Source organism: Tribolium castaneum, chromosome 1 (assembly GCF_031307605.1).
Source record: "Tribolium castaneum strain GA2 chromosome 1, icTriCast1.1, whole genome shotgun sequence".
Lineage (NCBI taxonomy): Eukaryota > Metazoa > Arthropoda > Insecta > Coleoptera > Tenebrionidae > Tribolium > Tribolium castaneum.
Genome location: NC_087394.1, coordinates 21,788,532 through 21,803,060, shown reverse-complemented (window position 1 = coordinate 21,803,060; position 14,529 = coordinate 21,788,532). Strand labels below are relative to the sequence as shown.

Genomic DNA, 14,529 nt, shown 5'->3' with positions numbered 1-14,529 from the left:
TACAACCAATTCAAAAAATACAGATTTGTCTAGCTTTATACTGATAATGAGACAGAAAAACTGACGACTAAAATTTTCATAAGAAATATGATTAAAATTTAAAATTTGCGCTTCGTCCCATATTTCTTATGACGCGTAAGTACGTTAAAGTTAAAAACATGTTAGGAAAAAATTTGTAGAGAATTAAATTTCCTTTAGAAAAGTTAGTGACACCATATTTCTATCTTCAACGGTTTAGGTATAAATTAGTTTTACAATACTTGACACAGCAAAATGAAGCAAATCCGTCGCTTCAGCGTCTTTGAACGACTGTGCCTAGAGTGTTGAAGATAGGGATTTGGTCGCGTGTACTTTTTTTTAAATAAATTTGTTTTTCTACAACTCTTTTCCTAACATTTCTCTTGCATTTGTAACAGTATTCGCAGAGTTTTGAAGTTTTGAAAAATATGGGGCAGTGTGCTCATTGGTACGTTTGATTTTATGTCTTACTATTGAGATATATTATCTGCCTGTATTATTTTCTTGTTTACAACCATTTTTTCAAATTCATTGCCCTGAAAACTTAGACGGTAATGAACAAATGCACTCTCTGGCGACATTATCGGAACTATCGAGGACGGGAACGTTTTATTTGTTTCATATCTGTTAACATTTTTCCATATTCCAACGTGGTGATCTCATTGACACGTGGATCGGTGACGTCAGAGACCCTAAAGATCTGGACAAGGGACGCGGAACGGAGGAGAGGGAACTGCTGCTGGGAGGGATACGAGGTGGCCTCGGGCACTTGCTCTCGATATTCGTAAAAGAGCGATTCATATTAATAATGTTGTTCAATGATTGAATGTAGTGAGATTTTAATAAACTTTAGTTTTTGGTAAAGAAAATTGTTAATATCAGAAGTGGGATAGTACGCAATATAAAGACCCAGTTTAAAAATTAGTTAAGATTTAGTGTTAAGATGTCAAAAAGACTTCGAAAAGAAAATCGTCACTCTTCTGGAAGCGATGATGATTATGAGTATCATCGTCGTCACTCTAAAACAAGAGATCGGTCCTCAAGTAGGGATGTGGAACGGCGGCATCGGCATAAGCAAAAATCTAAGGGCCGGAGTCTAGGACGTCATAGTTCACGGGAGCGCACCTCACGACGCCATAGGCGGCGACGTTCGGAAAGGAGCGACGTCTCGGCGTTAAGCGAAGCACTTTTAAAAGGGATGGGGCAGTTGGTACAAGCGCAAGGTAAAACGGTAACCGAGAGCCACCATCTGGTAAGTGTTACGTCCAATTTAATCGCTGAATTCAACCCGATAACCGACAATGTAAGTGATTGGTTGGACTCAGTCGATGAATATGCAGAAATTTATCAGTGGGACGAAAAGACGACAATCCATTTAGCCCTAAATAAATTGCGCGGTCCTGCGGCCGATTGGTATCGAGGCTTACCCTCTCGAATTTTTGCGTGGTTGCAATGGAAAGAAATGTTAATTCAAAACTTTCTTCCTAAACGGAATTTACACAAAGAACTTGAAAATATGATGACGTGTGTACCCAGAATTGGCCAGAGTTTGTACGAGTATGCTTTTAAAAAGCTGGCTTTGATAAACAAACTCAAATTGGGTATCACGTCACACGATAAAGTTAATCTTATTATTAGTAGTATTCCTGACGAGCAGGTCAAATTTACGATTGAAACAGCCGGAATAAGCGATCCTTCTGTTTTGGCTACACATTTAAAAATGTTGGACGAACAAAAGGGTAATAAAACTAGTACAATAAGTACACCAGGACCAAGCCGAGCGGCAAATACGGGTTCAGCGGCAAATTTTGGCCCAAAACAAACTAAATCGAGTATCCAGTGTTATCACTGTTGGAATTGGGGTCACCTAAAAAAAGATTGCCCTTCCAAACAGCAGAAAAATACAAAAAGGTTGTTGGCAATTGAACCGAAACATGTAAATTTTATAGGTCAAGATGATAATGAAAACAAATTTATAAAAAACATTTTCCTAAACGGAGTTGAAATCAAGTGTTTCGTCGATTTTGGAAGTGAATGTTCTTTAATTACACGTGCGGCAGCTAATTCTTTTGCGCTTAATCAACTTAAGGTAAAGGACGGTATTTTATTAACAACATTAACTGGGAGTATAAAACCTGAATTCTTTACGCGAGTTGAAATTCAAGTTGACGGGGTAAAAAAAAATATTGAGCTGTATGTAGTCGAAAAATGTGTCATGGGTGTTGAAGTACTGATTGGGCAGAACTTTACAGAATTATATGATGTCTCATATCTGAAAATCGGTAATAGTTTACGATTCGAAAACGCCGGAACTACTATAGGACTTTCAATACACTCCATTAGTGAAAAAGTTTTAAATGTGGGAGTAAATGACCCAGAAATTGTAAATTCACTTGTAGAGTTAATAAATGAATTCGAATTTTGCACGGCACAAAATTATTCAGAAATAGGAAAAGCGTCTTCAGTAGAAATGAAAATCCAGTTGACTACGGAAAAACCTGTCTGTCATCGACCGCGCCAATTTTCCGAGTTTGAACGTATCAAAATAAGAGAAATAGTTGATGAATTACTTGCTAATGGCATTGTACGAGAATCGCAGTCACCGTATGCCAGTCCGGTACTTCTTGTAAAGAAGAAAAACGGGCAGTTGCGGTTGGTGGTCGATTACAGGGCCTTAAATAAAATTACCGTGCAGGATAAGTATCCACTACCTCTAATTGAGGAACAATTAAGACGTTTAGCGGGAGGAAAATTTTTTACAAGCCTAGATTTATTTTCTGGGTATTATCATATCCCTGTTTCAGAAGACTCAATTCATTACACTGCCTTTATAACCCAAGATGGTCACTATGAATTTACGCGAGTTCCTTTTGGGTTGACTAACGCACCTGCCGTATTCCAACGCATGATTAACACGGCACTTGGACAATTGCGTTTTTCAAAAGTTTTGATATACCTAGATGATATACTGATACCCGCTCCAACAATAAGTGAATCATTGCATCTTTTGCGAATCGTTTTAAAAGTTTTACAAGATAATGGTTTAACATTAAATTTAAAAAAATGTTACTTTCTGAAAAAAAAAGATTGAATATTTAGGTTACGAAATTACAGAATCAACAATAAAACCAAGTAAGCGAAAAATAGAAGCAGTTGAGGAATTTCCCAAACCAACCAACGTCCATGAAGTCCGACAATATTTAGGGTTGACTGGATATTTTCGTAAATTCATTTCGGATTATGCAAAAAAATCTAGACCCCTGAGTTGTCTCTTATTAAAAGATGCTGAATGGGAGTGGGGTAGTTCTCAGGAAGAGGCCTTTAATAAATTAAAGGTAGCTTTGATGTGTGCACCGATATTGACATTATATGACCCAGGAAAGGATATTATTTTATACACCGATGCTAGTCGGTGGGGTCTAGCTGGTATTTTGGTACAGCTACATGAGGGTAAAGAAAAAGTTGTTGCGTATTTTAGTAGGCAGACGGCTCAGGCTGAACAAAAGTATCATTCATTCGAATTAGAAACATTAGCTATAGTCGCTGCTGTCAAGAGATTCCGTCAATATTTATTGGGTCGGCCCTTTACTATTGTCACAGACTGTGCTGCAGTTAAGAACACATTTAATAAAAGTGAAGTTAATGCGCGAATTGGTCGGTGGGTATTAGCATTAAACGAATACCAATATACAATAATTCATCGTAAAAATGATAGGATGCGTCACGTAGATGCGTTAAGTCGACAACCACTGAGAAACGAAAAATTTGTTTTAATGACAAAGGTAGCAGAAAATGACTGGTTATTGGCAGTACAAGAGTCTGATAAAAATATTAAGGAAATAAAAAAAAAATTGCAGGGACGTGATAGGACACAGAATAAAGATATTTTTTATAATTATTCATTAAAAAATGGTCTTGTATATAAAATTAGTAAATTTGGTTTGCGAGTAATGGTACCACGAGTGGTGCGATATCAACTTCTTCGACTTTGTCATGACGAGTCTGGTCATTTCGGATTTGACAAAACTTATGATTTACTTTCCAGTAAATATTGGTTTAAAGGCATGAGACGCTTTGTAAAAAAATACGTGAGAAATTGTCTAAATTGTTTGTATTTCAAATTACCCGGTGGAAAATCTGAAGGGTTGTTACATCCCATAAAAAAAATACCTAAACCATTCCACACTGTACATATAGATCACTTAGGCCCTTTCATCAAATCCAAAAGTGGAAACACACATATTTTAGTTATGATCGATGCATTCACGAAATTTATTTTAATCTATCCGGTACGAAATACGAAAACGAAATTTTCTGTAAAATGTTTAAAAGACATGATTAAAGTTTTTGGGGTACCACAGCGTCTAATTAGTGACAGAGGAAAATCATTTACAAGTAAGGAATTCCAAACATTTTGCGTTGAAATCGGTACGAAACATCATTTGAATGCGGTAGCAATCCCTCGGGCGAACGGACAAGTTGAGCGTTATAATCGAACTATTTTAAACTCTTTAAGCACAATGGGCGCCTACGAAAATGATAAGACATGGGACGAAAATATTTCAAATATTCAGTTGGGGCTAAATGGGACAGTCAATCAAGCTATTGGTGTTGCACCTAGCGAGGCACTAATGGGTTATCGCGTGATTTCGCAGGGCATGCTGGAACCTGATGACAGGGAGGTGGTTGACGTAACTGAGGTTCGGGCTCGGATGGAAAGGCATAACGATCATTACCAGGCAGAACAAAAGCAGCGGTTTGATTCAAAAAGAAAGCCAGGACATTTATACAGTGAGGGAGATTTGGTGCTCATCAAAATCACAAGTACCCCGGCAACTGGGGTTAGTCACAAATTACTCCCAAAGTGGAGGGGACCATTTCGGATTACGAAAGTCCTGGGTAATGATCGATATGAAGTTGCCGATATTCCGGGAAGCTGTCGTTCTCGGTTGCGGTACAGTGGAGTGGCCGGGGTTGATAATATGCGGCCATGGATCTACTGTGAGTAGGCAGGACGGTCGTACGGCGCCCCTGGCCTGTGACGGTGTAGAGGGTGGTGAGATCCTCTTGTGGGGTGGCCTGTATTGCGTCCTTAGTTAGGTTAAGACAAGAGGAAATTGCATGCGTCCTGTTAGAGAGAGTAAAGGGTAAGACTCTCTTGTGGGCGGTCTCTTGGTCAGGGAGTAGTGTACCCTGGGTCGCTGTCGGTACATGTGCTGGGTGACATTAGATTTAAGTAGATTTATGTAGACTTAAGATGCGCCAATCGAATACTCTATTTAGGTTAAAAATTTGCATTAGGCATATATATTATTTCCTTTGTATATTTAACATATACATAACATGTTTTGATAATTAATTCTATTTGTAACTTGGCCAAGTTCACAAAATTTGCAGGAAGGAAACCCTGAGGCAGTTGAACCAGAGCTTCTCCTGAATTATGAAAATGCATGAAAATTTGTATAACTAATGTTATCACTTCGTTTTGTTTAGACGCTTGTTGAGTTTCAGCTCTTCAGAACTTTGGGGTGACTGAGTGAGGCCACTCAAGAAATCAGGAAAGGCCGAATGTTAACATTTTTCCATATTCCAACGTGGTGATCTCATTGACACGTGGATCGGTGACGTCAGAGACCCTAAAGATCTGGACAAGGGACGCGGAACGGAGGAGAGGGAACTGCTGCTGGGAGGGATACGAGGTGGCCTCGGGCACTTGCTCTCGATATTCGTAAAAGAGCGATTCATATTAATAATGTTGTTCAATGATTGAATGTAGTGAGATTTTAATAAACTTTAGTTTTTGGTAAAGAAAATTGTTAATATATCCTAACCTTTAGATATCCGTAGTAGTGACCAACTAATACAAATACCTACTTAAAAAAAGTCAGCTAAAACCCAATTAATTCAATAAATGGGCCATTATAATTTAATTCACTGTTAAAAGTTACAACGCTAGTGAATGTACCAATTGCTTCAGTTTGATCACATGATCACACATTTAATTGCGGATTAAAATATAACCGAACCAATTTCGTTGGAAAAATTTATTATTTATTTTTAACCAATAATCCCTACAATTTCCTTGTAAAAAAATTGAAGAAAACCCAATTTTTTAATATACACAGATTCGTTTATTCCATTTAAATTTACGAGTATGTCAGGAAATTCTTAGTCTGCCGAAACATTCGACAAAATAGACGACACTTTGGCATTTCCTCAGGACATTGCATGATTTAATTTAATTTTTTTTTCCTCGAAAGGACAAGATTGGGCGTTGATTAGTACATTTATTTAGCAAAAAACGCCTACGTTTAGTAAAATTTTGGCAAAGATAAACCGAAAATTGCAAGAATAGTGCAACTTTTGAATTTTTATGCGTCTAAGCACGTTTTTGGAATATAAATTTTATTTTGTTTATTCGCGAGAGTGATTCATGCGAAATTTGTGTTTTTGTTTCGCAAGAGTTTTTCAAAAATAAACCAAAAATACTGAGTTGGAAATGGTTCCAGATAACATTAGTGAGTCATTGACGATTCACGATAAGCGCCCACCGTGAATTTCACGAAAATAATGCACCGTTAATTCACCGTGCATTCACGAACGAGAAAATGTAAATCACAGTCTGTTCCTGAAAATGATACACCGTGAATAACACATGTTATTTATGGGTTTTTTACATTAATGAACGATTTTAATTTAAAATCTCTATGTCCCATAATTCTGTCAAAGATCAACAAAAAAAATGTCCAAACTGTTTTCTTCGAACAAGTTTTTGAGATATCAACCCAAATATGACATTAACTATGTAAGCAAGAAATGATTAAAGATTTTGAGAAAGTTTAAAAAATAAGTCGAAAAGTCATATAAAAAATTATTAGTAGTAGTATTACTACTTACGATTAGTACATTTTTATCTTAAAAAATCGCCACTAGTTGTGGTGTGTAAGTAAGTAAGTACATTTTACCAAATGTTCCTAATTCTGACAAATAACAGTATATACGAGTTTTATAAGACGTTCTGTTGAGGCACGAATGGTTTTGGAGTACGACGAAGGAGTGTCAATCCTATTAACTCTTAAGTATTATAAAACGAGTGTAATATACTGTTTTTTCTACTTTGTATTTTTGTCGTTTTTTTCTTTTTGTTTAACTTATCAAAATCTGTTCAAACTATTTTCTTTTAATTTTGTTAATTATTCGGGCTTTATCAATAAACGACTTGACGCTGTTGACGGATCACACTCTAAATAACAGTGATATTTAATTCATGAAACATAAGTTTTTGGTTGTTTTTGAGAGCAAGAAAAAATTCGAAAACAATTAGAGCTCCACTTTTGTTCAGTTTTCTGGACTTTTGTCTGAATTGATTGCTACTACAGCCCGAGGAGAGGCTATATTACTATATAGCCTGTATAGGCTATATACCCTGTTATATTTTTTCGGAAATGTTACTTTATTAAAGGGATTTAAAGCCTTTCGACAAATGGCTAAAATTCGGTCCTGTAACTATTTAAACTTTGAATTACTCAGGTACTTCATATTTTGACCATTTTGTCCAAAAAACTACCAAACTTTGATAACAAATTATAACAAAACCAACTAGAGAACCAACTTGAATAAGCTGAGTACTAAGACTTAGTAGAAGTACACATACAGTCACGGTCAAAAAGAATGTACATATTAACTGTATCACATCGAAAAGATTTGTGGATGCGGTTTTAGAAGTGTCATTTTTTGTGATCATGACTGTACATAATAAATAATGTGTTGAACCATGGAAATGCTTCACGGGGCTTGATTCACTTTAATATTGAAACCTCGATTTATTAAGACCCATTGTGCATTTTTCAACAAAAATTATTCAACAATAACTCTATTCCCAAAGCCCCCAGACGCAATCTGCACAATGGCCAATGCAATGACATAATTGCTGCGATGGAGTCGTGAATGAGACTTGGTAAAATATCTCATAACTTTGGACCGTTGTTTAAGTACCAGATGGTGTATGTTACATCAATATCCATTTATGGCCAATGAGGAAATCAGCACTAATTGCTACAAGCATTTGAAGTTCCTAAAGAGTAAAAATATTACGTCATTTGGGAAAAAAAGACTAAAAAAGCCTCTTCCACAATAGAATTGAAATAGAATTTAATACTTGCAGAAACTGCTATGAGACCAAATAAAAATTTTAAAATCGTGAAAAGGTTATCGAAAAAATTGTGCAAGTCAAACAACATATAAACCTGCCTTGACCTTTTCTCACTCTTTTTTCAATTAATAATTTCTGAGTCGTTTTCAATATTTTCTTGATGAAAAAATGCAGCAAATTGTTACTATAGTAGGTAATATGTAATAACAATGAAATGGCTGCAGACTTTCAAGGTTGTCTAAAACTGAGTCTATAATCAATTCCTTGCAGAGAGTTTTAACTCAAACAAAATCACTAAATTCTGCGTATTACATCTGCCTAATCAAAGTTGTGTATTTCAGCAAAGTAAAATAATCATCGCGCCAATGTTAGGTAGCTTCACTGATCTGCGTCATAAAGTGGTATCAATCAGACACAAGCGAAATATTTACTTGAACAACTTAAAATTGAAATAAACAGTGAATTTCCGGAAATTTCACTGAATTTTAGTTTCCTTCCCGTCCTTGATTAAAAACACGTCTTTTGTCTAGTAACAAAACCAATTTAAATACTTATTTAAAATCCAAGTCGTGTCGGAATATGTGCAAATTAGAACCATAATGTCCAATATTCGAATTCCTTGAATTCCCCTACGTTATGACACTTTCACTGCTGAAATAATCTTGTTAGTCCCTTATTTACATTTATATGACCTGAAAGGAAGCCTCACTACCAAAAGTTAGGGGAAAATTATGCCTTGGAGAAAAGCTAAATGTTCTATTGTATGGAAGTCGACGAAAACTTAAATGAAATATGTCCACCATTGTGCTCTAACAAAGTTTCTATGCAGATTTTATTATTTTGGGGAGGGTGCGACATTTTGCCTCATTAGGACACTCACGCAAGGATTTCATAAAAAAGGGGAAACACCCAGACTCCGAAAGACGAAACTGATGAATAGAATGTGTCATTACTTGTAATAATGATGATCATTAGGCATAGATAAACTTTCTTTCTGGAGCTGGATAGGTGTTAAGGCGCTAAAAAGGAATATCAAATAATAATTTAGTAAGTAAAAATTTCTACATCTTCAAAGTAAACACTAACTGCTCTGGACTGAAACAGAGATTAGGCTTAGGTATCTTCTTGAAAAATTAATTTAAATGAAATTTTGAAACTATTAAAATCTGTGGGATTTTACTCACAGGGTGACATTTTTTCTCGGAGTTCAAAGTTGTGAGTCTTCAAAGTGTATTTAAATCATCTTATATTCTTGTATACCTACTAACTTAAATAGATTCTTTAATCTGAAAGTAAATTAATACTTTTTTTGCGTAACTAAATTTCGTCTTTTTTAGGGACTGTTTATAAAAATGTGTAAGTTTTCAGGTGGTTCTGGAATTTAAATTTGCCGCATTTAATTATTTTGTGTCTTTGAAATTTCTGTAAAGTACCAATTTTACCTACTCAGATAACCAGTAAACTAAAATTTTTCGTATACTAACATTGTTCGTTTTTTCTGGAAAGAAGCGTTTAACTTTTTATACGTACCATGGTCCTACATTCATTTATAGACAGATTAAATATTCTAATGGGTCTACAAATATAAATAGCAGCTTATTCCAAGTTTCAAAACCGGCCAACCAAGATGAAGAAGAACAAAAAAAAACATTATTTTGCATAACACTGGTGAACATTTTTTTAACTATTTCCCTTTCCGATTTTGCAGTTTTGGGCTTATTTACGTGCGCTAGTTTTTTAGTCTATCCCCCGTACAGTTTTTTGAGTTTAACTCGATTCTAAATTATTATTTTTGATATGTTTTTGTGTAGCGGTATATTTGTTTTATATTTGTGGCAAATTAGAAATACGTTTGTTAATATTAACATATAACAGAACTTAGCAAATAAAATATTTTTTTATTTGAAATTTTTCAATAAAAGTTTCGACAGTTTACCTAAAATTTGGAAAAGATAATATATCAACGTGTACCCGTCTATAGTTACAAAAATAAAAGTACCGAACTATTTTTGTTGTGATAGAAACGAACAATTTGAACTAGAATTCCTATATTGCGAGAGATGGGACTACGGATATCTAAAATTAAGGATATGAAACGACGTACCAATAAAACGTCCCCGTCCTCTATAGTTCCGTTAATGTCACCAGAGGTGCAGTTGTTCTATTACCGTCTAAGTTTTCAGAACAATAAATTTATAAAAAATAGTTGTAATTAAAAAACGGTTAGCACAAGGTGAATAAAAAAATACAGGCAGGTAGAGCATCAAATTCTCAATAATAAGAGATAAATATAGTGCCAAAATTATATCTTAAACTATATTTAAAAAAAATTGCACTCTACCCCATATTTTTCAAAAACGCTGCGAATACAATTACAGATACAAGAAAAATGTTCAGGGAAATGTTGTAGAGAATTAAATTTCTTTTAAAAAAGTCTGGGAGACCATATCTCTATCTTCAACCATTTAGGCCCCAAAGTTATTCAGACATTCAAGCGATGGATTTCCTTCATTTTGTCGGTGATCAAATATTGGAAAATGAATTTATACATAAACAGTTGAAGATAGACATATCGTGTCGCGGACTTTTTTGTAGAAAATTTAATTCTCTATAACGTCGTTCCTTACACTTTTTTGTATCTTCAACCGTATTCGCTGCGTTTGCAAAAATATAAGAGGGAACGCAAATGGATAATTCTAAGCGATCATTTTTTGGGCACCGTTGCCTATTTATTAAAAAACTGCGAATACGGTTGAAGATACAAAAAAGTGTAAGGAACGAAGTTGTAGAGAATTAAATTTGTTACAAAAAAGTCCACGACACCATATTCCTATCTTCAACGGTTTGGTATAACTTCACTTTCCCATACTTGACCACCGGCAAAATGAAGGAAATCCGTCGCTTGAGCAACTTCGAACGTCTTCAAAGCCTAAACCGTTAAAGATGAAGATATGGTCTCGCAGACTTTTTTATAGGATATTTAATTCTCTACAACTTTCTTCTGGACGTTTTTCTTGTATCTTTAACCGTATTCGCAGCGTTTTGAAAAATACGAAAAAAAGCGCAAATTTTAAAATGTAAATAATTTTTTTATCATGTTTCTCATGAAAATTTTCTTCCTCAGTTCTTATCACTCTATTGAGAATGCAAACATTTCTACACCCATAACTAAAAAACGAATCGACAATTTTTTTTTCTTTGACAGATACGCAAATGTTTTCCCTTTCTGAAAATGTTTAAAATAGTAGGGGGTGCTATTTAAAATTTTAAACTAAGGGTGGCTAACGGTCAAGGGATGAAACCAAAAGTGTAACTAATGTTGGTTTTGAATATTTATTTTATATGTAGTGTTCGGGATTGAAACTGATCACCCAGTATATAATATACTATCAAGCGATTTTTTTAAATTTTGATCTAGTTAACCATGGCATTTACTTCAGCACTGAAATGTATTGCGTAAATAATTTCAGCATGGTTTTATCTGCCAATAAGTAAGTCCAAAATGGTCACTGAAGAACATGGCAAAAAAAATGGCAATGCCTCCGCTGCCGGCAACGGTGTCTGGAATAGCTGCCGGCAGTGAATTAGAATTTGCTGCTAATTTTACATTTTTCTAGAACAAGGCTGTGTTTTCTTAGGTTCAAGTTTTTTTTAAACGATTAAAACTTTCTAAAATATTCATATCTCAGAAATTACGCGTTATTCTTATTGTTTGTTTAACTATATAGTGCACCCAAAACATTCTTATATGATGAATGTTAAATTATTTTTGCTTCTTTGTATCATTTTTTAAAGCTACAAATATATAATATTGTGCTTTAAATTTTCGGGCATAAAATTGAGTCGTTTATTAGTAAAAACATTATTTTGTTAAAAAAAAATTTGACGGTATTGGGTCAAAACAATTTAGATCATAATTCTATAAAAACTAAAGTCGTTTCAATTTCTTTACCAAGATTTGTTTGATTTATAAATTTTATGAACAATCAATTTTCGAATTCCCGGAGGCACTGCCTAAAAAAATATGTGGGAATCGGAATCTTATTTCCGGTATGGCAATAGATATCGAGTTAACGTAACTGTCATGGATAACTAGATCAAAATTTTAGAAAATCGCATGGTACCTACTTGTTAGAATTTGTAGATATTTTAACAATAGACTATTAATACCTGATTTTTGGGTGTTTATTTTAAAAGTGACCATATAATCCGGATATTTCAATAATCCGGATGGGTCCGACTTTAATTAGTTCGGATTAACGAGGGATTACTGTATATCGGAAATTAAAAACAAACATACGAAGGTTAGCATTAAATCAAAAGCTGTAATTAGAAAAACTTTTGTCATCCTCTAAAAGTGAGAAGGCGAAACCCAAACCTGTAAAAGTATAAAAGGAAAAAGTTTTTTGTTTGTTGACCAGTGTATTAATGTTCTTGACCCTTCTAATATTTTAATAAAAAAAGATTGAAAACACAAATTTTAGTTTAACCAGTTTTAACTCGTTTCCAATTGTCAATATAACCATCTAAATAAGAATTAGCTCCGTATTTAGCAGCTGGTGGTCCTTTAATTTTTATGGCAACATCTAATGTTCGACTATTTGCAGGCAATTATACCTAACCATGACTAGACTGTAATAAGTGACAGATTAGCACTTCTTAGAAGGATTTAGGTGAAACCAGAATCTCTCCTTAATTTAATTCTTTAAAGAAGCAAACAATATTGCAATTTGACATCTAACTTAGGCATTTAATAGACTAAACTTGTTTTAAAAATAACTTAATTTTTTCAAGTGTAGACTAAATATTTAGGTTTCGGATAACCGCGAAATGGGTCAAAAAGTTTACTGCTAGAGGTGCCAACGAGAGCGGCGATGTCTTGCGTTCACTTGCACTTTACTTGATTTTTATACTCATTGACTTACAACTTTGTAATTACAAATTACATATCTATTATTACACCCGTAGTTAGGCATAACAGAAATGTATAAGCATGAGCGTCGTTACAAAATTTTTTAGGGGGGGCAAGCCCATTGTTGTTTCAAGATACATATTTTAATATGTTTATTACAAACACAACTCAAGAATACAGTGTACAAAAATAGGAACATAAAACCATATTTTATTATTATAAACCAAACATTGGAATATAATACTTTTATATAATAAATTTATATAAAATAAAATAACACAAAACGGTAAATAACAAAAAATAAAATTGTTATTTTTGTAATTTGCAGCCATTTTGATGCTTTAATAGGCATCTTAAAGCACACAACGTCATCAAGCGCGATGTCATAATAGAACATTTTACGAAAATTTTTAGGTCCGCAAAAAACAAATTCGGGACCGTATTTTTGCTAATTTCACAAATTTCAGGGGGTGTTCATGCAAGATTACCTCATTATCATCCATACAAATTTTTAGGCAAAATTTGGATAAAACAAAAAATTTAAATCAATTTTTCACTTTTAAAATTCACATTACCATTACCAAAAAAATCCAGAATCGACTAAAATAACAATTTTTGTTTAAAAATAGCAAAAAAGGGGCAAATTATACAAAACGTTATATACAAAACTCGTTTCATAATCAGACATTAAAGCACTCATTCTTTAAATGACTGGTCCTATGAAACTTTTTTTTAATATACTATTTTTTAACAAGTTTGAGTGTGAATTAGACGCTTTATTTCACGAGTGGAATATTAAACCACGAGTCAAAACAAGTGGTTTATGATCCACGAGGTGAAATAAATGAACCGATTTACACGAAAACAGTGTCGAGGAATAAAGTACTATAGACGTAACATTTGGGGATCAAAACATAAAATAAAAACTCGTTTTTCATAATATAAAATATCAGTAAATATGTTCATTTCATATACAGGGTAATTCACAAGTGTCGGATAAACTCTCGTGTGGTGATAAAAAACGTTCAGTTACGCATTTTTCTTCAAGCAACTTGATTTTTATATATTTTTGAATTTGTTTTTCTTAGTAACAGTGTCGAATTTTACTCTTTTGTTTTCTATGATGTTAAAATTAATATGTTGTCAATTTTTCAAGTTTTTCAATTGTGTTGAACATCATTAGACATTCAGTGTTAAGTTTTTTAACAGGTATTTGTTTAATGATATAAAAGCTAGCGTTTCCGCTAACTAAAGTCAAAAAATATGATCTGAGGCACCAAAAACTTAGCTTAAAATTTTGACTTTAAACTAACGCCGCTACCGGTCGGTAAATCGGTAATGCTCATCGGCTTGCAGTGCACAGATTTCAGGGTTTATTAAGGAGTTTTAATATAATCTGTCTTAGTGTCATTATAACAAGTGTTCAATAATTGTTCAGGTCGTGGTT

At 33.9% G+C, this 14,529-nt stretch overlaps 2 protein-coding genes across 2 annotated transcripts in view; one reads left to right on the top strand and one right to left on the bottom strand.

Moving 5' to 3' along the window:
- The window catches only part of Dus1 (Dihydrouridine synthase 1), a 69,319-nt gene that overhangs the window by 2,421 nt on the left and 52,369 nt on the right, over positions 1 to 14,529 (bottom strand). The window lies entirely within an intron of this gene.
- LOC135265647 (uncharacterized) lies at positions 630 to 5,831 on the top strand. The gene is made up of 2 exons (XM_064355555.1): positions 630 to 2,107; positions 4,674 to 5,831. Exons 1-2 carry the CDS (start codon positions 962 to 964, stop codon positions 5,025 to 5,027), a joined length of 1,500 nt encoding a protein of 499 aa, XP_064211625.1. The 5' UTR covers positions 630 to 961; the 3' UTR covers positions 5,028 to 5,831.

Excerpts from the sequence above, each read along its gene's own strand:
- LOC135265647 (XM_064355555.1), top strand. The coding sequence starts at position 962 with ATGTCAAAAAGACTTCGAAAAGAAAATCGTCACTCTTCTGGAAGCGAT. Across the intron at positions 2,108-4,673 it reads TTGCGCTTAATCAACTTAAG|GGCATGCTGGAACCTGATGA; the intron begins GTAAAGGACGGT and ends GTGATTTCGCAG.